Genomic DNA, 22,566 nt, shown 5'->3' on the forward strand with positions numbered 1-22,566 from the left:
TCTCAGAAACCACTGGACAGCAGTTTCTTACCATCTCACTAGACAGAGTCTACAGGAAGGAGGGACACACGACTCACCAGATGGAAGAGGCGAGAGTTGGGGTGTGGGGGCGGGTGCTCCATGGGCACAGGGGGTGGAGGGTATCGGATCTGGGACCAGTCCTTGTAGGCATGGTGAGGTACCATGGCTGGCATGGGTGGGTAGGCATAGGGATAGGCGCCGCAGACGTGCTCAGGGTGGGGTTCCATGTGGTAGCGCTCTCCCGAAGCCTGCAAGAAAGACTCATATCTGCCACTGGTCTGCCAACTCCCAGTGGCATCCACCTCGTTGCCCTGTAGCCAGAACCTTAGCTCTCAGAAGGCAAGGAAGGCCAGGATACAGGCAGAGGACTTGGGACCTGGTCATAGACGACTGATAATGACAGTTAACAAGGAATGCTCTGATGGCACTTCACTGGCACAATACCAGCATAACCCCCTCCCCCTGAAGGTGGTCAGGGGGCATGCTGCATGCTGCCCACACCCTCCAGCTGCTCACCTTTGCTTTCCTCTTCTGCTGTTTGAGGGCTTCCTTGGCCTTCTCCTCCTCTTTGAGAGTTTTGAGCTGGAGGAGGAGGGAAAAGAGGCCTCATGGTACCGGTAGTTCAGGGCCAGGTGTAGCACTAAGGCCTCACCATTGATGAAATACAAAGTAAACCCTAGACAGATGGCTGAGGCCCAGGGTACCACTCAAGCGTGGGAAGTTCCAGGAAGGGGACTGGGGCACAGCCGAAGCTGTGCTGTTAGCTGTGGGGCCCAAACATAGGTCAGGAGGGCTGTTATGTGTGTTCCTGGAAGCGCCTTTTCATTCTACTCTACTAATTTACCCCGTAGGCTCATCTACTGAATGACAAAGCGATACTCAAGGTCCCATCAACACTGATGAGTCAGAGCTAGAACTCCCTACCTGACCTCGACATTATACAGAGGTCAGTGGACAAGGGACTGGCAGAGGTCAGAAGAGAACCATGGCGGTAGAGCTGGACAGAGTCCAGCAAGTTCCCAGGACCCTCTAACTCCTAAGGCCAGGGTGGCGCTCTCACCTGGGCATTAGTCAGGGTGACCTGGGCCTGCAGCTTCTCTACTTGCTTCTTCAGCTCCTCCTTCTCTTCATTCATGCGTTCACGGTCACTCCGTTCCCTCTGGAAGTCCTCTTCAAAGATCTTTACCTGGAGGAGATGGGGATGTGAGGCGTGTGGAAGTCTGCTAGAGGCTGCATGCTCAGGCCCCGCATCCATGTTTCGCACTGGCTGTGGGGAGAGAGCTGGGGGCATTGGAGATTTGAGTAGGGCACCTCGAGCCCCAAATCCAACTTTACCAGAACAATTCCGTGTTCTTTTATCTTATGCTCTGGACTTTGAGAAAGGGGTTATTGGCTGGAGAGTTGGATCAGCAGTTAAGAGCACTGACTGCTTTTCCCAAGGTCCTGAGTTCAACTCCCAGCAACCACACGGTGGCTCACAACCATCCATAATGAATTCTGATGCCCTCTTCTGGAGTGTCTGAAGACAGCTACAGTGTACTTACATATAATAAATAAATAAATCTTTGAGAAAGGGGTTACTGGCTTACAATTATAAAGTACAAACATGGGCTGGAGAGATGGCTCAGAGGTTAAGAACAGTGCTCTTCTAGAGGTCCTGAGTTCAATTCCCAGCAACTACATGGTGGCTCACAACCATCTGCAATGAGAGCTGGTGCCCTCTTCTGGCCGCAGGCATACATGCAGGCAGAACACTGTATAAGTAACAATGATAACAACAATAATGACGATGTCCATATAGAATGGAGAGCAGAGCTGGCACACTGGTCAGCTGCTCCTGGGAATGCATCAGCTCTCGGGCCTCACCTGCTGTTTCAGCAACTCATTCTGTGTCACTAGTTCCTGCTTCCTCAGATGGCCCCCAACGCCTTCTGGACTCCCAAAAGCTGCAGGCGGAGATGATGGAGAGGCCTGGATGCTGAGGGCCTCCTCCAGGGCCTGGAATCAGGAAAGAAGAGACAGAACCATCAGCAGGCGACCCTACAAGTCAGACCCATCTGAAGACCACTCACAGAGAGCCTCTTTCCATCAATACTGTAACCCCAGCAGCAGCAGTCCTTAACCAACCTCACTCATTACCGCTGCACTGAATGGGCCACTGCATTGAAGTCTCTTCATCATCCTGCAGGATAAAGGACCTCATGCCCATTTTACTCACTTGAAAACTGAGGGCCAGATACTATGACTGAGTGTCTTGGTTTGTGTTTGTGTTTGTTTTGTCAACTTGGCACAAGCCAGAATCACTTTGAGAAGAGAAACCTCAATTGAGAAAATGCCTCAACCAAACTGGCCAACAGGCAAGCCTTTGAGGCATGTTCTTGCTTAGCGCCTGAGATGGCGTGCTCATCTTTCTGAGGGTGGTGCCACCCCCCTCAGCTGGTAGTCCTGGAGTGTGTAAGAAAGGCTGAGGTAGCCATGGGAAGCAAGTGTGTAAGCAAGCAGGATTCTTTCATGGCTGCTGCTGCAGTTCCTGCCTGCAGGTTCCTGCCCTTCCCTGCCTCCTGCCTCCCTCAGTGATGGACTGGGGCCGAAACAAAGATTTACTGAAGCAGCAGAAACACTAAAGGAGACTGCTGAGGTCACACAGCTAGTGAGCAAACACAAGGATGCCAGCCCAGCTGTGTTCTTACCCTGCAGGCTAGCCTGAGGTCTTCATGTACAGGCCCGGCTCAGCTCCTCACACCCAAGACCTAGAGAGAAGCCTAGCTTTCTGAGAGAAGCTGCATTCTCTGCCAGCTTCTGCAGGATACTTGGCCTCAGCAACCCATCTTGTCTCTAGTCACATCAACTGCAATTTCTACTTAGTTTCTGCAACCAACTCTGCAGACCAGCCACAGCCAACGCTGGGGCGTGGGGAGGAACTGGGAGGTAGTGGCGCCTACCTTTAATCCCAACACTCAGGAGGCAGAAGCAGCCTGGTCTACAAGAATGAGTTCCAGGCCAGCCAGGGCTACACAGAAAAATTCTGTCTCAAAAACCAAAACCAAAACCAGAAAGAAACCCAAACAAGGGCTGGAGAGGTGGCTCCAGGGTTAAGAACACCGGCTACTATTCCAGAGGTCCTGTGTTCAATTCCCAGCAACCACATGGTGGCTCACAACCATCTGTAATGAGATCTAACATCCTCTTCTGGTCTGTCTGAAGACAGCTACAGTGTACTTACATATAATAATGACTAACTCTTTGGGCCAGAGCAAGTGGGGCTGACTGGAGTGAGCAGAGGTCCTAAATTCAATTCTCAGTCACCACATGAAGGCTCACAACCATCTGTACAGCTACAGTGCACTCACATACATAAAATAAATAAGTAAATCTTTAAAAAAAAAAGAGAGAGAGAGAAACCCAACAAACAAAAGACAAAATAGTGTGCTCTCATTTCTTTCCTTCTTGCCTACAGAAAGCTCCCATCTCCTGAGAATCCTTCACTGGTTTCCACCAACCCCAGTCACATGATACTTTATAGCTCTGACCATCTCAGGGATGGCCATTCATTACCACCTGGACTTTAGCCCCTAGACATCAGGGACTCCCAGTGACAGGTCTCTTGCATTGCCTTCAAGAAGTGTGCGTGCACGCGCGCATGTGTTGCCTAAACAGGACAGCCTATTTTAGCAAGAACAAGAAAAAACTATTGCTACCTTAGGACCACAGAATGGGGCCATCAAAGAGAGATCCAGGGATGGCTTTGCTGAGCAAGTGACATTCAAGCTTGGGTAGGCTAGGCACTGCCAGGAGATAGTGGGGCCTCAGAGGAGGGCACATGTACAAAGACTACATGGGAAGCAGGAGTGAGTCCAAACTCCTCCCAGGGCTGGGTGTGTGGGGGCAGGGAAGAGAGGAATGGTGCCTCTAAGCCCTTTCACCAGGTGTCACCTCTCTTCAGCTCGAGGTGACAGCAGAGGAATGGGCTCTGTAGCTGAGCTCACAGCAGCCATCCCCGACCTGGGGTCCTAGTGCCCACCTTATTGAGCCGCTGGATCTCCTTCTCCTGGTATTCTCGTTGCCTTGTGAGCGGGCTCAGCTGATCCTGTAGGTACCTGACCTTCTGGCGCAGTTCCTTGGCCTCTGCTGTCAGCTGCTCCTTGTCGGTCTGCAGGGAGTTCAGGGTTGGTAAACAGGGGCAGTCCTGGAGGCCAGGACTGCCTGACCTATACCCTGGCTTTCCCTCTTTCTCAGCAACCATCTCAAATTGCTTGTCTGCAAATGACCTGGGAAGACATCGCTGTCTTTCAGAGTCCATATGTCTGTCTCTTCCACTCCTGGTAGTGAAGAAGGCCCTCAACTCTAATGCCAGCTTCCTCACTGACTGGCAGAGACTCTGGGCCCCACACAGGCCCTCTTAAGCAAGCTTCCTCAATATTGAGGCTAACGGGATCTTAACGAAAGTCACAGAGGGATTTCATGAGAGCTGAGTCCAAAAAAAAAACCTGAGTGTATATGTTGTCTGTGTGAAATTCTCTCAGAAGAGTGAGGAATACCACAGTCTCTTAAGGGCCTCAGATATCTGCGCATAGAAGAGACTGTGCTCATAGGGTAAGCAGGACAGAAGGCTCTCCAGGGAAGCACCCAGAGTAAAAGGTCACCACAGCTGAGGGGTGGAAGCTTCCAGGCTGCACCACACAGCTGCAGCTGGAATGGCGAAGGGGAATCAAGCAAACTCCTTGGCTCAGTGAGAAGCCAGTGTGTGTACGGTGACATCCTGGAGACCACACAGGGAGCAGAATTTAAGGTCTCCATCTCCATTCCATTTACTTCAAAGGAAGAGTTTCTTTGCTTTTTACTTTCTTTCTATCTGTCTGTCTGTCTGTCTGTGTCAAATGACAACTTGTGAGAATCGGTTCTCTCCTTCTACGTGGGTCCCAGGCAGCACGTGCTTTTATCCCCTGAGCCATGTCACTGGCCCAAATACCCTTCCCTGCCTGGAAACTAAACCGGGCGGCAGTGGTAAATGCTATTCACCAGGCAGGAAGTGTTGATTCACTTCTCCAGGGGCTGAGTTCCACACACGCTGGGCAACTGTCCTACCACGGAGCTACGGCCCCAACCCCTCAGCCCCCACTGTTTCTTTATATTTCAGGACAAGGTCATACTAAATTACCTAAGCAAGCTTTAGCTCATTCTGTAGTCCAGGGAGGCCCTGAGCCTTGGCGATCCTCCTGCCTCCGCCTTCCCAGAACCTGGGACTGCAGGCCTGCACCATGATTCTCAGTTTAAAACAGTGGTTGGGCTGAGTCTGGAGGCGGGGTCAGGCGGACCTCTGAGTTAGAGCCCAGCCTGGTCTACATAGTGAGTTCCAGGCCAGTCTAGGCTACATAGCAAGGCACCTGCCTCAAAAATAAATAAAAATTAAAACAGTGGATGGCACTGTAGCATTAGGAGCAGGCACATCTAAAAACAAAAAACAAAAAGCAAAAACAAAACAAAAACCAACAACTGTATTGTTAGCAGATATGTTTTTAAAAGGTCTGGGAGCTGGAGATGGTTCAATAGTCAAAAGCTATCGTTGCTCATGAAGAGGACCTGAGTTCAATTCTTAGCATTAACATGACAGCTCACAAACATCTAAAAGTCCAGTCCCAAAGGATCTGATGCCCTCTTCTGGCCTCCATGGGACCAGGCACTCAGGAGGTATACATACATTCATGAAAGCAAAATACTCATACACATAAAATAAATAAATCTAAAAATAAATAAAATTCAACTGAAATTACCTCCCAGAGGACCAGGGTCTGGGGAGGGGTTGGGGAAGTATTCCAGGAACGTGTTAGCTTGTCTGTATTGTGCCCTGTGGATCAGTGCTCATCCCTTCCTGTGTGACCTTTAGTCAACATTCTACACACCAGTGGGTAAGTGGTTTCTAGTCAGAGGTGGTTCAGGGCAGCCTGGGCCAGGACAAATGGGTGATGTCCCGGCTTCTACTTAGGCCTGGAGAGCAAGGAATGCTCTTGATCACAGAGTTCCCATCGGCAAGGGCAGACTTAACCAATGGAGAGGACTGATCTGTCAGGGTCCAGGGGTTTGTCTCCCTTGTAGACAGGAGTGAGGAAGAGAGGCCACAGAGCCAGGAGGACTCTGGCTGAGAGTGCCATGCTGGTGCACTCAGAACCAAGTGCAGTGTCTCTACTGCCCATCCTCAAGGGAAGGGGGAGACATAGGCGGAGGCTGTGCTTGGACACGGCCCTGGGTATCACATGCTGGCAGAAGGTCTCTGAGATGCGATCTGTGTTGAAAATATCTGCTTTAAAGCTAGGCAAAGCAGCCGCGTGCAGGAGGTACAAGCAGGAAGTAGCACTGTCACTAAAATCCCAAAGGTCTGGGAGTCAGGCGGTCTGTCTGTCTGTCTGTCAGCTGCTTCAGGACTCTGGAGGGCTGTGACTGGCAGTCACACATGACAAAGCAGAGGCCTTTTTTGTTTGTTTGTTTGTTTTTAAGAGCATTGCTCCACAGCACAACCAGAATGAGGTCCCTTCTGCTTAGTCTCTGATCTCTGCCCCTTCTCTGTTGTAGAACACACTTTTACTTATGAACCTCTGCCTGGTTGCTCAGCATCTCTTCTTCAGCCAGGGCAAGCTAGTTTTCCCTGATTCTATCTAGTACAGTGGCTGGGGCAGGCTGAGATCACTAGATAAACTAACTCCCCCAGTTTTAGGCCCTATACTACTCTGAAATTTGATCAGCACTTCACCCCATTGAGGCCTGCTTTTGTCTTTCTGTATCAGGACAGTGTCTTTTTATTTTAACAGTCTCATATAGCACAGGCTGGCTTCAAACTCACTATGCAGCCAAGGATAGCCTTGAACTTCTTCACTCCTCTCTACGTAACTCCTGTGCCTGGTTTATGAAGCACAAGGGATTGAATCCAGGGCCTCAAGTACTAGATAAGCACTTTACCAACTGAGTGCCAGCTCCAGCAAGGTCTTGCTATACAGCACAGGCTGGCTTGTAATTCTCTATTCTCCTGCCTCGGTCTCCTGTCTGCTGGGATTACAGGTGTGAGCCTACTATGCTTTTGTGTATGTATATTATGTATTCTTTGTATAGTTCTTAGGACTTAAATTTTAACTGCCCAGGGGCTGGAGAGATAGCTCAGTGGCTAAGGACATTGGCTGCTCTTTCAGAGAACTTGGGTTTAATTCCTAGGACTCCCACGGTGAGCTCACAACCATCTATAACTCTGGTCCCTAGAGATGTGATGCCCACCAGGTCACGGAACGCTCGACCCTGACCCTGGCTCACAGATCCCGGGGACTCTGGCAGGAGCCTGGAACCCCAAAGACAGCATGGCTGTCCACACTTGCCTCTTCCATCTCTATCTTCGATTTGGCCAGGAGGAGTTTCCGGTCAAAGTCACGCTGCTTCTGCTCCCGTTCGGCCTCCAGCTCAGTTACCTGTTTCTGCAGGTCCACCAGCTTCTGGCGAAGCTCTGTGATCTGGAGGAGGGGTAGGGAGGGAGTGTGAGGACAGGAGAGGAGCATGCACCCACTGTCCCTCCACCGTCCCCATCTCAGCCAGGTCACAAGCCTCTCAGCCCGCCTCCCCGAGCCGTCCTCGGCTCAGCTCCCGGGAACTCCATCACCTTCTGCTCATACTGCTGCTTCATGGACCGGAAATGCTGGTCCCACTGCTTGTTCACTTCCAGCAGCTGTGGGCAGACAGGTACTGGGGTTAGAAACATGAGGGAGGAAGGAAGGATGGACAGCCAGATACCCACCGAGTGCCCCGGCTTCCCAGGCGCCCAAAGTACATGCTGATAAAGCTGCAATCTGGGCTGCCTCAGTCCCCCACTGGTCAGGTGCTCCCCGCTGCTCCACCCTGATCTCCAGCTGCGCTTCACCCTTGCTAGGCAAGCCACAGGGAACACTGAGGCCTGGAGAGTTACTGTGAGGCACAAACATGACTCTTCAGAGGGCTCTTTGAAAAGGTGTGACAATCCCAGGTGTTACTGTCTTTAACACAAAGTATTCTACTCTGAAAATTTAACCAATGGAAATACTGAACCAGGGGCTGAGGCAGGAGAGTGTATCTGTAGGAGAGTGTTTGTCAAGAATGTACAAGGTCCTGGGTTCAATCTCTGGTATAGGAAGAAAAAAATCAAAAAATAAAAAAACAAAACAAAAAAAAAAATAGCCGGGCAATGGTGGCACACACCTTTAATCTTAGCACTTGGGAGGCAGAGGCAGGTGGATTTCTGAGTTTGAGGCCAGCCTGGTCTACTGAGTGAGTTCCAGGACAGCCAGGGCTATACAGAGAAACCCCTGTCTCAACCCACCACCACCACCACCCCCGCCAAACCAAACCAAACCAAAACAAACCAAACCAAAACAAACAAACAAAACAAAACCACCACCACCACCAACAACAACCCCCCAAAATGAACAAACAAAAAACCCTGGTATACAAAGAAAAAAGAAGAAAAGAGAAACACTTTAGCCAAGTGTACAAACATACTTAAAGGCTAATCAGCCAGACATGGTGGGGCTACACCTTTAATCTCAGCACTCAGGAAGCAAGGCAGAAGGATCTGTCTTGAGTTTGAGGCTAGTTTAATCTACATAGTGAGTTCCAGAACAGCCAAGGCTACATAAAGAGGCTGTTTCAAAGCAAAACCAAAAGTAAAAATAAACCCTCCTTCTATGTGTGTCAGCTTAGTGTAGGCTATGGCTTACAGCACATCATAAACAGATCATGCGCAGCCATTAAGAAAATAAGACACTTAGTACATCCTTTGAGCCTTAAGATAATGCTAATTATGAGCCATACTCTTGACACAGCAGTTACTCAGGAAAGAAAAACAACTCTACATCACTATAAATAAAAGGACAGGAGATGGGAGAAGATATTCAGACTTCAGATTACTACCAATGACAAAAGTACTTAGACACGGGAGAACTGGCTTATGCTATTGATCTGAACAGACCTCCTGAGACAATTGTAAAAGAGAAAAACTTATCTGAAAAGCAGTATGTCTTTTTTTTTTTTTTTTTTTTTTCTGCATTAAAAAAACCATGTCTGTAACCTCAGCTACTTAGGGGCCTGAGGGAAGAAGGCTGAGTTCAAGGATCGCAGAGGCAGCTCAGTGAGGCCCCAGGTTCAGTTCCTAGTGCCACAGAAAAAAGGAAAACCAAACAACCCCAAGGGAACACAGTGAGCTGATGTCAGCGGCAGCCATCTGGAGGGAGACTCTTGGTTCATTACATAATGAACATTCTTTTCCTTCTGAGAGATGAGTCAATCTAGAATATGAATGTAAGTAAGACTTCAGATGTGTGTGAAGAAAGAGGGGTGGGGAAGAAGAGGTCGGGAAGACCTCAACTGTGTGAGGAGGGACAAGGACAGGCTAGTGGCCTGGGCTGGAGGTGGGGAGGGGCTTGGGAGACAGAGAATGCTGCTGCCAAGGGTGTGGGAGCTTCCTTCACTGTTAGCCACTCCCACTGCAGCATGTGTCTCCAATGCCGACTGTCCTGACTGACCACCACCTCTCCCGTGTCCAGCTTACCTTAGCCTTCCTAGGCTCACCCTTTTAATATACGGGTCTGCATCTATATGTGGTGAGTGTGGGTGCCCGTGAAGGCCAGAAAAAGGGGTTAGACTCTCTGGAGCTGGAGTTACAGGCAGTGGTGAGCTGGTATGTGAGAGTCCTGGGAACTGAGCCCAGGTCCTCTGCGTGCACCATTACCACTGAGCCATCTGTCCAGCTCCCTAAGGTCCCCAAATAATTTCAGCCTGTGCCACAAACTCAGTCTCCTCAGTGATCCCTGTGGTTGGTCCCGAGAGGACAGACATCTATCCCATGGGCAGATGGTTCAATGGTTTCCACAATAACTCTCTAAGGTGATCTAGGCCCAACAGGAACCAGAGAGCCAGGTGGGGCCTTCGTCCCTGACCTCCCAGTTTGGCCACCTACCTCCATGCGTTGCTGTTCTAGCAACTTCACCTTCTTCTCAGCTGCTCCAAAGGCCCCCGCTTCAGGGACTTTACTCGCCATCACACTGGCCTAGGGAGAGACAGAGCCTTCACCAAAGTGTCAGATAAAACTTCGTTCCCCAGCCCAGTGCTCTCCCAGGGCCTCAGCCCCTTGTCTCCAATCTCCCTGCTCCTCCCACCCAGCAGCCATGTCTCAGCCACGACCTCCTCCTCCTGGAAGCCCACGAGGAACATTCCCCTTTGCTGATGCATACTGTGGCTGCCAGCCTCACATCCTCTCACCAGCTCTTTCCACAGCCATCTTCCCCACTTTAACTCTGAGGCCCTGCTGGTCAACCCCACAACAACTCCGAATCCCCTAACCTAAAAGGCGTGGCTTATATATTTTTTAGAAGTTGTGAGGAGCCAGTGAGATGGCTCAGTGAGTGAACACGATTGTCTCTAAGTCTGATGAGCTGAGTGCAATCTCCAGAGCCTATGGTGGAAGGAGAGAACTGCCTCAGACCTCCATACACGCATGCAGCCCCCAACATAAAATAAACGCCGTGAAAGTGTGATGGAGGCTGGCAAGCATCACGAGCCCAGACACATGTGCCGAGAGCCCGCATGTGCAGATGTGTGTGCACAACATGCCATCTCTGAGATTCTTTCCAAATTCTGCAACCACAATCTAATCTAAACCCAAAACCCATTCTGCAAAACAACCGGCCAGCATAACTCAAAAGTGCCAAGGTCATGGAAACCAGGACAGCTGAGCCACGTCGCCGAAATGAGGAGACTAAGGAGCTGTGATAGGAACCCCACGTGGGATCCTGGATTCAATTCTGGAAGGCAGAAAGGGAGGGAGTGAAGGATGGGTGCATCTGGACAGCGCTGCTGACGGCAGTGCCCAGTCTGGTAAGAACCACAGTTATGTAAGATGCTTGGTGAGGTAGGTCTGCGGTTATAGAAGCCAGCCAGGGAAGACGGAGGGAGTACGGGAACACAACTCCACACTATTTCTGCCTCAGTTTAAAGTTACCTCAAAATAAAATGTTTTAAAACTGAACAATTGAGGTGTTGAGGTAAGAACCACAGGACAAGGCGAGAAGTGCACGTGCAGTGACTGTCGCCAGTGTCTGCTCAGACCAGAAGCTGTTCTGCACTGGCCCCATCAACTCTCTATGTCCTACCACAGGCTGGGCAGAGGCTGGAAGCAGAGCCTGTGAGCCTCTGGTGCCCCCTACAGGCTATGTCCTGTAAACATACCATGCCACCTGGAGAGGAAAGGGTATCTATCTGATAAGGTGGCCTCAAAAAGGGCAGATGCCTGCCCCAGGAAGCTCACTGTCAACAGCAACAGCTAAAGGCTATGTGTCACTTAGTTTTAATCCCAACAGAGGCAGGAGGATCTCTGTGAGCTGACGGCCAGCCTGATCTACCCAGTGTGTTTCAGACCAACCATGGCTACAACAGTGAGCAACAATGCCAGCGAGAGGCAGAGCGAGAAGGCTTTGCTCTTCAGCCGGCCACCCCCACATCTGCTTGAGAGGTGACAGAAGAATCTTAATTGTATGATGGCACATGACCTCTCCAAGTCTCCTGCTGGCCCCGCACATGGAAGAGACATCCCTTCAGGCAAAAGAGCCCAAGTGAGCTCATGGCTTTGCAGGTAAATTACATCACTGCCCCGGGGTGGGGAGTGAGTGACCAAGGTCATTACTATATTACATAGAAAGCTGGCATTAGGGCTTATGTTGCAACTGACTGCAACTCACTTGAGGAGGTAAACAACTGGGTTACAGGAGCCTGAGGGATGGTGAGAGTGGAGCAAGGCACACTTGGCCTTCACTGTGTGGCAGGGCTGGGCCTGGAGGTGTGGGGGTGTGGGCCAGAGCTGAGGCATCCCCAGACCAGTCTTCCTCTCCATGCAGAGCTCTAAGTTGCGATCTCACAAGCTTAATACAATCCCCTTAGGAGCCCTGACACTTTAGAGACTAACCTGACTTTTGGGAAGGAGACTTTGACAAGACAAAATGCATCAAGGTATTGGTACCCAGAATGAGCAAAACACTGAAACCCAACTCCCATGAGCAGCCGCTGGACAATCCAAGTCAGCAAGCGGGAGAAGCAAGCAGCCAGGGTGGGCGGCAGAGCCATGTAATTTGACTGCCAATAGCTCTGAGCACGTGTCTCAGAGAACGGGATACTCCACGTGGGGTGAAGACAGAACAAAAAGCCAAGGACTGGTCATACCACGGAGGCAGGTGCTGCACCAGGAAACAGAGTCTACCAGGCAGAACCTTCTGCCACTGGAATGTGTGTAGGAGGAGATGTGCTCCCTCAGCGAGGGGCAGAGCAGATCCTGGGTTTGAGAGCTTGGGATACACACCTGCTGCTGTCCAGCCACGCCCTTCTTGCCAGCACCCTCTGGCTTTGGGGAGCTGGGCTGCCCACAGAGTCCCTCTTTGCAGCTGCTGTTCATCAACAGTTTCTTGAGCTCCGTGTTTTCCTCCCTAGATAAGAGACAAGTGGAGATGTCACAATGTCAGCCCTGGGTTAAGACACTTGCAAAGCCAAGGATCTGCTGTCAAAGGCACTGCTGCGGTGCGACCAGACCAAAAGGGCATCTGTAAGCCACCCAGAAGGTGTGCAGGCTGCATGAGAATCCTTAACAGCAGAATTTCCCCCATCTGTAGGTTGTCTCCACACCTGGCACCTTCCAGTTCTATGATCTTGTTCTCTAAGAAAGCTCCGCCCCTCCCTCCAGTTATAGTCAAGTGTCCTGGTTCAGCTGACGCAGGCAGAGCCTGGGCGGTGCAGTAGGTCATGCTCACTCACCGGCACCTGGCACCCCCCCTCTTTAACATGGAAAGAGCAAGCTTCTGGCTCAGAGCTAGGGTTGATAGAGCCATCTTCACACCCACCAGGGACTCAATCCCACTGGATCTGCTCTCATGGTTCTCTAGTGTTGAGTACAGGCCCTGCTCTGGGTGAGACCTTCTTTACAGTTTACAGCAGGAAAGGCTACCAGCAAAGTTGAGTGTGGGCACGCACACCTATGACTCCAACGTTCATTTGGGAGGCAGAAGCTGGACTATGGAGTCTGAGGCGGCCTGAGCTACGCAGTGAGTTCCCTGGGCTATGGAATGAGACCATTCCAAACGAAACAAGCAGAAATAATAAGTGAAAGTGAAACCCTAAGTTCATGAGGTAGGCAGTGCTGGGTACTCAGGATGTTTGCAGTGTGGACACAGCCCTTCAGCTTCCATTTAATTACAGAGTCAAATGGCTTTTCTCAGGCCACTCAGCAAGGACTCAGATTCCTTTCCTTCGGCCTGGGTATCCACCCCCCCGCCCCACAGAGTTTCTCTGTGTAGCCCTGGCTGTCCTGGAACTCACTCTGTAGACCAGGCTGGCCTCAAACTCAGAAATCCGCCTACCCCCGCCTCCCAAGTGCTGGGATTAAAGGCGTGCGCCACCACGCCAGTGTAGTGAGACTCTTAGGAAGTCCCTGCCTCTCTCAGGGACCATCTCCCTTCACGTAATTTGAGTTAGTCTGCATGATCTGATGGCAAAGGCCCTTTGAGATCCAGCACTCACACACTCCTGTTTCCCTAGAGACAAGAGGCATTGATCCTTGGTGACAAGTAGACCCTACGGCTCACCTAAGACACCCAAACTCAGTCTTGCCAAGGACAGAGAGGCTGGGGTAAACCTGTAATGTCTTCCCACAGGTCTCAGTCCAGAGAGGGACTTCCAAAGATCCCAGGAAGAGCGAGCAGGGAATGATGGTGACCACCAGGGGGCAGGAGAATCCTGAGCCAGCTCCTACACAAATGTCAGCAGTTGTCTCCAGGGGAAGGCAGCTTTCAATGCTGTCTACACCCCCACCCTCAAGATAAACACGGTGCAAGGGAGAAAATACCAGAAGCCAAGGAGAAGAGCCATGAGATCTGCTGTCAGAACAGAGCTCTCAGATGTGGCTTCATCCCAGGAACCAGTGTGTTACATTATTCTCCTGCCCTATCCCTCTGCCAGTCTCCAGTGGCCTGGACTTACCGCAGCCTCTCAGCAGCCAGATCCCGCTGTTCCAGGCCCTTGTCCAGCTTGGCCTTCAGGGCTTCATTCTCCTGGCGCAGCTGCTCACATAAGGTCTGTGGGGTAGATGAGCAGACAGTGGTAAGGATTAGAAGGGGTACATCCCAAGGCATGCTGACAAGGGGGCTCGAGCTACAGCCACTAGGTCCATCCCCCAGGCTTTTCTTCCATGGGAACCAGTGGTAAGGATGCCTGATGGAGACTCAGAGCTGGGTCCTGGTCCTCTCAATGACAATCCCCTCCTCTTCCCTTAACAGTCATCCCTGCCTAGACTCTTCCTCCTTGGCAGCCCTCCGAGGCTCACATCTCATCTCTTTCCCTAACCAAGGTAGATGTCCTACATTCACTGCTACATAGAGTATGAGGAGAATTGTGTCATGTCACACAGGGAGATTCCAAAACTGCTGGCTTCCTTTCTGACTAGCTTGGGTGGATGGAAGGACAGCCTTGCATTGGAGTTGTTGAACTCTGGGTTGAAGGCTGAGAAAGTCGAAAAATTGTTATTGTTTTTCAATGCCCAGTGGATGGCCCTGTGCCACATTTGATCTCAAAAAAAATATTTAATTTTTTTTCTTTTTTAGGTGAGGTCTTACCCTGTACCCCAGTTGGGCCTGAAACTTCCTATATCCCTCGGCACTGAATGCCCAGCAACCCTCTTGCCTCGGCCTCCTAAGTGCTGGGACTACAGGTATGAGTCTGCAATGTTTGTTGGGTGAATCAAGAAACATATCAGAGATGCAATGAGGAGGAATGGGATCCAGCTTCCTCTACCCAGAGGCTGAGAAACAGAGAGCGGCTGTGGCCCTGGGCAGGGACACCAGGGAACAGACTGTCCTGCTCCTGCCCTAAGGGAAGGCCACAGTGACAGTTCACTTGTTAAGACTATTCTTGGGACCTCTAGGTAAACGCCCTGGGTACAAACCAGATGCTGGACAAGCTCAGCAGCAGCCAAAGATCACCACCTACTCTATCAGAGAGTCTAAGAGCACACCTGTGAGCCCACTGGAAACATTGGTTTGTTTTTATTTTATGTATAATGTTTTTCCTGCACCATGCGTGCAGTGTCCACAGAGGCCAGAAGAGGGCATCAGATCCCCTGGAACTGTAGTTAGAGAAGGTTGTGAGATGGATGCTGTGTGGGCATTAGGCACCAAACCCCCACCCTCTGCAAAAGCAGCCAGTCATCTCTCCAACTTTGTCTTTCTGTTGTTATTGTTTTACTTTGTTTTCAAGACAGGGCTCCTCTGTGCATCTCTGGCTGTCCTGGAACTCACTTCATAGACCAGGCTGGCCTCCAGATCTATCAGCCTCTATCTCCTAAATACTGGGACCACAGGCATGAGTCCACTGTCTGGCTTCGTGTTGGTCTTTGAGATGGAGTCTAGCTACACAGTCCAAGGTGGCCTTGAACTTGAAATCCCCTAGAGCAGGCATTATGGGTAGAGCCTCCACTCCTGGCATGCTCACTCATTCTCTCACCAACTATGTATGAAGTGCCAGGCACTGGAGCAAAATGGTGGGTACGGTTTCCCTGTGAAGACAGCACTTAGTAGCAAGACAAACTAAGCAAACAAACTACCACTACCCAATAAAACAGAATTGTCGTGAACTGTTAAGAACCAAGAAAGGAATAAACAGGAGACTGATGTAAGAGACTGGGGACATCAGGGAACAAAGATCTATCTGCACGTGAGTGCCAAAAGGTGGGTGCTCAGAGTGATCCCAGCCCTGGTACCATGTCAGGTATTCTCTCTCAGGGCTCAGAGTGGGAACTCCAAAGCCTTAGTGGCCTCTCAAAGAGGTCCCCTCCCTGGACCTGGCTCTGTAGGCTCTCTACCACATACTGCCTCTCCAGTCTCCAGTGAGAGGATGCTCTGTGTACTCCTGGTCATACGGGCAGAGCAGAACTCACCCGCTCAAGGTTACACGGGGTGGATTCCCTCCTTTCATCAAGGTCTACTGGCACAACTGAGACCGCAGACCGACTGGCACAGAAGGAGAAGGGCCTACCCAGAAGCAGGGAGCCTTAATGTGAGAGCTCTACCCAGAAGGAAGGGGTACTCAAATCCTGAGCAGGGCCTCAGGCAGCCTCATGTTCATCATCTTTGAAATGGTTACCAATTAATGTAAGCGGATCATACTTAACTGCAAAGCCCTCGAAGTTAAGATGGCCTGCCCTGAGTAGATAAGCATCATCAAACGAAGCTAACAGTCACCCATCTCCCAGCACTGGGTTCTAGATTACACAAAGGCCTCCTTTGACGCAGTGTCCCAGGAGGGGGACACTGGTAGTTCCAATCCTTACAGGACAGGAGATTGGTGACTTGTTCAGGACCATACAGTAATGAGGATCAACCATTCTCCCAGCACAGGGAGCCTTCTAAGAGGGATTTGAAAAAGGAGGCAGGGAGGGAGAGAGCGTGGCTAAGGGTCTGAGATTTTTTTTTTTAAAAAGATTTATTTATTTATCATACGTAAGTACACTGTAGCTGTCTTCAGACACTCCAGAAGAGGGCATCAGATTTCGTTAAGGATGGTTGTGAGCCACCATGTGGTTGCTGGGATTTGAACTCAGGACCTTTGGAAGAGCAGTCGGCGCTCTTAACCACTGAGCCATCTCGCCAGCCCCTGAGATTTTAAATATGACAAATTAAAGCTGGGTGAAGTGGCTCATGTCTAGAATCCCTGCACTTAGGAGGCTGAGGCAGGAAGATGCTGTGAGTCTGAGGTTGGGCTGGGATATGAGTGAGACTATCTCAAAACACTTCCTGCTGGGGACAGAGCATACAAAGAGCTGCAGTGACAGCAAAGCAAGCCACAGGGGGTGCCCAGGTAGCAGAGGCAGGCAGAACTCTGATTCAAGGCCAGTCTAGTCTACATGGTAAATTCCAGGCTAGCTGGGGATACAAAGTGAGACTCGGGTCTTTAAAAAAAAAAGAAAACAAACAAGAACAAAGCAGGCCACACTCAGCCCGCCAGGCCTCACTCCCCAGGACACTCACTGTGAATCTGCAAGACCTGCCTCCCATTTCCTCATTTCCTTCTTTTTCTTCCCATAAATTCCTTACTGCAGTCACCACTGTGAACAAAAAGCTCCAAACAGGCCTAAAATCCAGCCTTCCGAAGTCCCCATAGCTAACCCCTACAGTGGGCAGGAGGCGCAGGGAGATTCTTGCTGGCCTCACCTGCAGGATGGAGGTGCGCTGCTCATTTTTATGCACTTTGGAGGCCAACCTGTTGAACTCGAGGGCCATGCGGCCCAGGTGGGTGAAGAGCTGGCTGTGGTCTGGCTCCTCTGCACACACGCTAAGGGTGGTCTCCAGGCGCTGCAGGTGGAGCTTCAGGTTGCTGTCCTCTGGGGGTGGGGGCCCCAGGTCCTGTGGGAGCAAGAGCATGATCTTCACCAAGCCTAAGGCGGCAATGCCGGCCGATTCTTCTATTGCTTCCCCATTCTTCATGACTCAGTTTCCCCTGTGGCCTCTGTTCAGCCCAGGGAAAATTTCCAGTTACACAGGTTCCCTATCTGGAGCTGACTCACAGGGCAGGACCTAGGACTTCCAGGCCACTGGCTGGCCTAACACCACCAAGGCCATCTTCCTCCTACGCTGAGTCTTACTGAGTGCCCGAGAGTAGTCAGTTCGCCCTCCCCCAGGCTGGGCATCCTTCAGCAGTATGTGTATGTATATCACTTCCGTCCTTCATTGCACAGCAAAACTGACAGGAGGGAAGGCAGAGAGGGTGTCTCTAACTGTAATGCACTGCTTCCTGAGCTCAGGGAGGCTCTCCTTAGGGGGCTGTGCCTGGGAGAGGACCAAACACCATGTTTCTAAGAATCACAGCTCTAATACTGCAGAGAACCCCAACCTAGTAAACGAAGAGAGAACAGCCTGGGCAGAGTAGTTCAGTACTGCTCTCTCCATTCCCTCTAGAACACTGCTACTGAAGCCACAGCCCTGGTCATACCCACAGCAGTCCTAAGGATCTCAGTGGGACCTTTCAATCCTGGCTCATAGACAGGCGTTAACTAGGCCTCCCAACCTTCTCCTGCCCAAGGCCCCCTGCAAGACCCCAGGGTTCTGTGGACCTCATTTCTATATATCCTGATCTACCCCAAATGTTCACACTCTTCATCACCTCCGGATCCCCTCCTCTAAAATAGTTCACAGACTCACCCAGCAGTTCCCCCCACCCACCCACCCACTTCCTACCCCCAACCACAACCCCCAAGTTCAGGCAAGGAATCACCCAGCAGATTCCTCCCAAACCCCAATACTTCAGGGAATCAGAGAGCAGAGCCACAGGGAGCTACGGTTCCCTCAGGCTGAGACAATGATGTATCCTGACAGAGAACTTGCTCATAGCAGCCCAGTCAGTACATGGCAGAGTGGCAGAGCCAGGCCTACAACTGGGATTTTCTCACTGTAACCCAGGGCTCTAGGACCTGCTAGTGAGCTCTGGGCAACTGAATGCTCGGCCTGTGTCCTATCAGCATCACATTCTAATTAAAAAAAAAAGCAGAATCAGTCTCCAATTGCACGTCCCTTTCCTACCACAAAGGACTAGGAGTGGCCAGGGCTGATCTCTGGAGGTGTATCAAGTGCTCAGGTTTCTCCAAGTAGCCTACAAGCTTCCAGCAGGAGTTGGTGTACTCCTGAGCTGGCGTAGACAGACTTTAATGGAAAAGGTAAGTTATCAGCCCATGACTGCGCGCTGAAACCTTTCTGAGCGAGGGAACCTCGCCTGCTCTCAGTCATGTCTCAGTCCTCAGGGACAGAACAGGACGAGATGCATATGGTCCCAGGAGACAAAACACAGAGCATCCTGACAGGGCGATCCTCTCAGCACTGAAGGTTAAATGCTGGTGTGAGATGGGGTGGTGTTTGCAGGTGAAGGGGAGGCCAAGTAGAGCTGGCATAGCAACAGTTTAATGGTCTATAGTGGGGCATGCTTCATGGTATGGACTTAGGAGAAGAGGCAAGAGGTTTGCCTCACACGAAAACAAAGCAAAACAGAACAGAATAAAGCAAACATTAAATAGGAGGGAGGGATGAGGAAAAGACAGGACTTTAAGGTCTCTGACAAATCTTGAAGATCTTTCACAGCAGCTCTCCAAGTCTGGCATTTTAAGAAAGAACAGAAGGACTGCACGGCTGGACTAAGGTTAAACACTGCAAGGTAGGAATGTGGATTTGAGCAGCCCCTCCGAAGCTGGAGAAACGCGTGCACCCCACTTGTGAACACAAAGTGTAACCTCCGGGCCATCTGCCCCTGGGAGGAGCCAAGGACAAGCACAAAAGGGTAAATCACTCCCACCCCTCCCATCAGCACCAGGCCGACCCTTTCCACACCTACAGACCCAAGAGGCTGAGTCACTGTAACTGACAGAAAGGTGATTGGTCCAGAGGCCAGTGGGGCTGGCAAGTGGCCCAGGCTTTCACAACAGTGGGGTGCCTGTGTGCCCCAAGCTGGGGAAGTCACCAGCGGGGGATTTGCATATGAGAGTAAGAAGCACCCCATGCTATAGCCCCTCTGTGTCCCCCATGTAACTACAGGGGACCCAAGGGATCTGAGTGTCGTGTCACGAAAGGGCAGGTGACAGACAGAGAGGAAAGAAAAGGATGTGCTGGAGGTGGGGGCGGGGATGCCTGTCTGCTCACCATCATGTTCGTAGGGTGGCTGCCAGTTTCGGGTGAATTCTGCTCCTCAGTAGGGACCACTTCAAAGTCCGAGGAGGCGCCCTAGGTAGAAGGAAGTTAGTAGCTGCCCATGATAAACGGACCCTGCCCCCAAGGAAGACAGAAGGGCAAACAGTGCAGAGTTCCTAGAGGCAATAGTCACACACTATTCATGAGATCACCCAAGAACCACAGGACTGCCATCACCCTCCTTGTGATCTGAGGTCATACCCCTCCATGGCCATTATTTATCAGTGAAACAGGGGTGTGGGTCGAGCCAACCTTGAAACAGTATTATTTATTTGCTCTCTCTCTCTCTCTCTCTCTCTCTCTCTCTGTGTGTGTGTGTGTGTGTGTGTGTGTGTGTGTGTGTGTGTGTGTGTGTGTGTGTGTTGGAACGGATGAGGAAACCAAGTTCACAGAGTCAACACACAAGCCAAGACTCTGCACAAGCTGGCAGATCCTGCCAAAGCAACCAAGCTATCTCCTGGGCTCAGGTGCCTCTTGTCACCCTGGCTGGCAGCAGCTACTACAGCCACCACCAAGGGAGGCCCTGCACCAGCCTCACCAACTCAACCCAAAGGTCATCCCAGGAGAGGACTGACCTGAGAACACTAAGGCCGCTCTGCAATGTGTCATCAACCAAGGCGCAGACTTCACTGGCTGTTCAATCAGCTGAGGAGCCCAGAGTTCATCTGAACCTGGCTCTAAGAGACCCTTAAATGTGGCGTGACTGGGGCTGGGGAGATGGCTCAGTGGGTGGAACATTCGCTACACCAGCAGGAAGACCTAACTTGGGATTTCCCAGCACCCATATAAACAGCACAGCTGGGCATCCCTAACTCACAGCTCAGCACGGGAGTGGACAGAGACAAGAGGATCCCTGGGGTACTGGCTTATCTGGAGATGGCAAGCTCTGGGTTCAGTGAAGAGATGTAAGGGATAAAGCAAGGAGCAGGAGACCTGATGCCCTCCTCTGTCCTCACCAGAACACACTCCACGCATATACCTCTTCCTTCATACCCCACCAAAAAACCCCCAAACCAAAAACACCCTCCTGACCTGCTTTCCCTGTCCTGGATGGGGTAGGACAGATGGGAGAAACCAGCCCAGCTGGCCACCAGTCAGAGCCACCATGACCCCATCTGTGGTCTCAGCTTGGAAAAGACCCACCTTCTGACCATCTGAAGGATCTGGCCCTATGATGCCAGGCTACACTTCTCCATTGAGCCTGCAGCACATGGTTTCTGAGCATCTTGGAAGTATGTGTCTGTGCCCAGTTAGTGAGCATGGTCACGTTAGATAGCTCAGGAAATGAGAGAAAACTCCTTGTTTGATCAGGACCTTCCTGGTCATGAGAACCATGACTTTCACCTCAAAATGGCAAGCTGTCCCATCCCAGCGCTCCAGACTGATGTGTGGCGGGAAGAGCTTTAGGTAACCAGTCACAGCTCCAAATGCAACTTACATTGGACGGAGATTTGGAGGCTGGCTCGGGCTTCTCCATGGAGTTTCCCGTGGTGGCGGTGGCGGTGGTGGTGGCGGCAGTGCTGGTAGCAGGATGTACCTGGACCTTTGTATCCTGTCCTGGAAAATCAAGACTGTGGCTAAAGAAACCTAGAAGGGAAGACGCCTGAACCCAGCCCCCAGGAAGATGGAAGCCCTCTGACTGAGTTCCCTCTTGATTTAGAGAAAAGGGAGGCTGTCCCTTTAAGACAAGAAGTCACGTGAAATGCCTGGCCTGGGTAATGGAGTCCAGAGCCTGGGCAGAGACCCCTTTGCAGACCTAGTTACTAGGAAAACTCCAAGGTGGTCATGGTTCTCTGCCTCAGGGATCTAGAAAGAATTTTCAGTTAACCAAGTGCTTTCTTTCGGGTTTTGAGAGAGGCTCATGTAACATATGTTGACCTCAAACTTGGCTTCACGCAGCTCAGAGGCTGGCCCCAAACTCAGTATGCAGCTAAGGATGACATTGGACTCCTTATCTTCTTGCTACCAACTCCCAACTCCAGGGTTACAGGCATGTGCCACCGTGCAGTTTACTCCGAGCAGCTGAATACATGCACACTAGTGAGCATTCTACCCACTGAGCCTTAACTCCCTACGGTGTTCTCATGGCAGCCTCGTAGCATTCCTGTTTTAAAGAAAGGAAACCAGGGTCTGGCAAGGTCATCAACTTGACTAGTCACTCTGCTAGCAACTGTAAAACCTGGACTCAATGCTGGGCGTGCAGCACTCGGGAGGCAGAGGCAGGCGGATTTCTGAGTTCGAGGCCAGCCTGGTCTACAGAGTGAGTTCCAGGACAGCTAGGGCTACACAGAGAAATCCTGTCTTGAGAAAAAAAAAAAACAACAAAAAACAAACAAAACAAAACAAAACAACAACAACAACAAAAATCCCTGGACTCAAATGCACTCATTTCCTTACTACTGGAGGTCACTGCTGCAGAATTATCTCCCCATGGCCCTGGGCAGTGGGTTCAAGAACGCGGCACTGACAACAGTACCACGGGCTCTGACACATCCACCTTTCTCATCTGTCCAGTAAGTACCATGACTCTCAGAAAGGATGCTCTCACAGGGGCCTGGGATGAGTCCTGAGGACTAGCAGCAGGAAGTGCTCAAGTCTGGTGTGGGAGACCTCTTGGTCCCAGACCTTGCCCTGGACTGGAGACGAACCCTGGTCACTGTCACCCTCTCCTTACGCAGAACTCATAGGCACTGATAAAAGCTCACAGGCAAGGACAGATTCTTCTCTGGGCCTCAGTCTTCCTGATTATAAAACAGAAGGGAGGAAGGGGACAGAG

At 51.1% G+C, this 22,566-nt stretch overlaps 1 protein-coding gene across 15 annotated transcripts in view; it reads right to left on the minus strand.

Moving 5' to 3' along the window:
• The window catches only part of Tnip1 (TNFAIP3 interacting protein 1), a 52,170-nt gene that overhangs the window by 5,932 nt on the left and 23,672 nt on the right, over window positions 1-22,566 (minus strand). For 12 of the 15 annotated variants that reach the window (XM_030246198.1, NM_001199276.2, NM_021327.4 and 9 more), the window contains 13 exons: window positions 21,229-21,347; window positions 19,743-19,823; window positions 17,271-17,462; window positions 14,047-14,141; window positions 12,377-12,500; window positions 9,986-10,075; window positions 7,658-7,723; window positions 7,380-7,511; window positions 4,043-4,171; window positions 1,888-2,019; window positions 1,082-1,207; window positions 538-603; window positions 78-269 (listed from right to left, as the gene is read on the minus strand). In XM_030246198.1, coding sequence (XP_030102058.1) covers window positions 78-269; window positions 538-603; window positions 1,082-1,207; window positions 1,888-2,019; window positions 4,043-4,171; window positions 7,380-7,511; window positions 7,658-7,723; window positions 9,986-10,075; window positions 12,377-12,500; window positions 14,047-14,141; window positions 17,271-17,462; window positions 19,743-19,823; window positions 21,229-21,347 — 1,544 coding nt within the window. The remainder of the gene's footprint in view (window positions 1-77; window positions 270-537; window positions 604-1,081; window positions 1,208-1,887; window positions 2,020-4,042; window positions 4,172-7,379; window positions 7,512-7,657; window positions 7,724-9,985; window positions 10,076-12,376; window positions 12,501-14,046; window positions 14,142-17,270; window positions 17,463-19,742; window positions 19,824-21,228; window positions 21,348-22,566) is intronic. The other 3 variants (XM_030246199.1, XM_006533848.3, XM_011249164.2) reach the window with 1 other exon arrangement.

Source organism: Mus musculus, chromosome 11, assembly GCF_000001635.26.
Source record: "Mus musculus strain C57BL/6J chromosome 11, GRCm38.p6 C57BL/6J".
Lineage (NCBI taxonomy): Eukaryota > Metazoa > Chordata > Mammalia > Rodentia > Muridae > Mus > Mus musculus.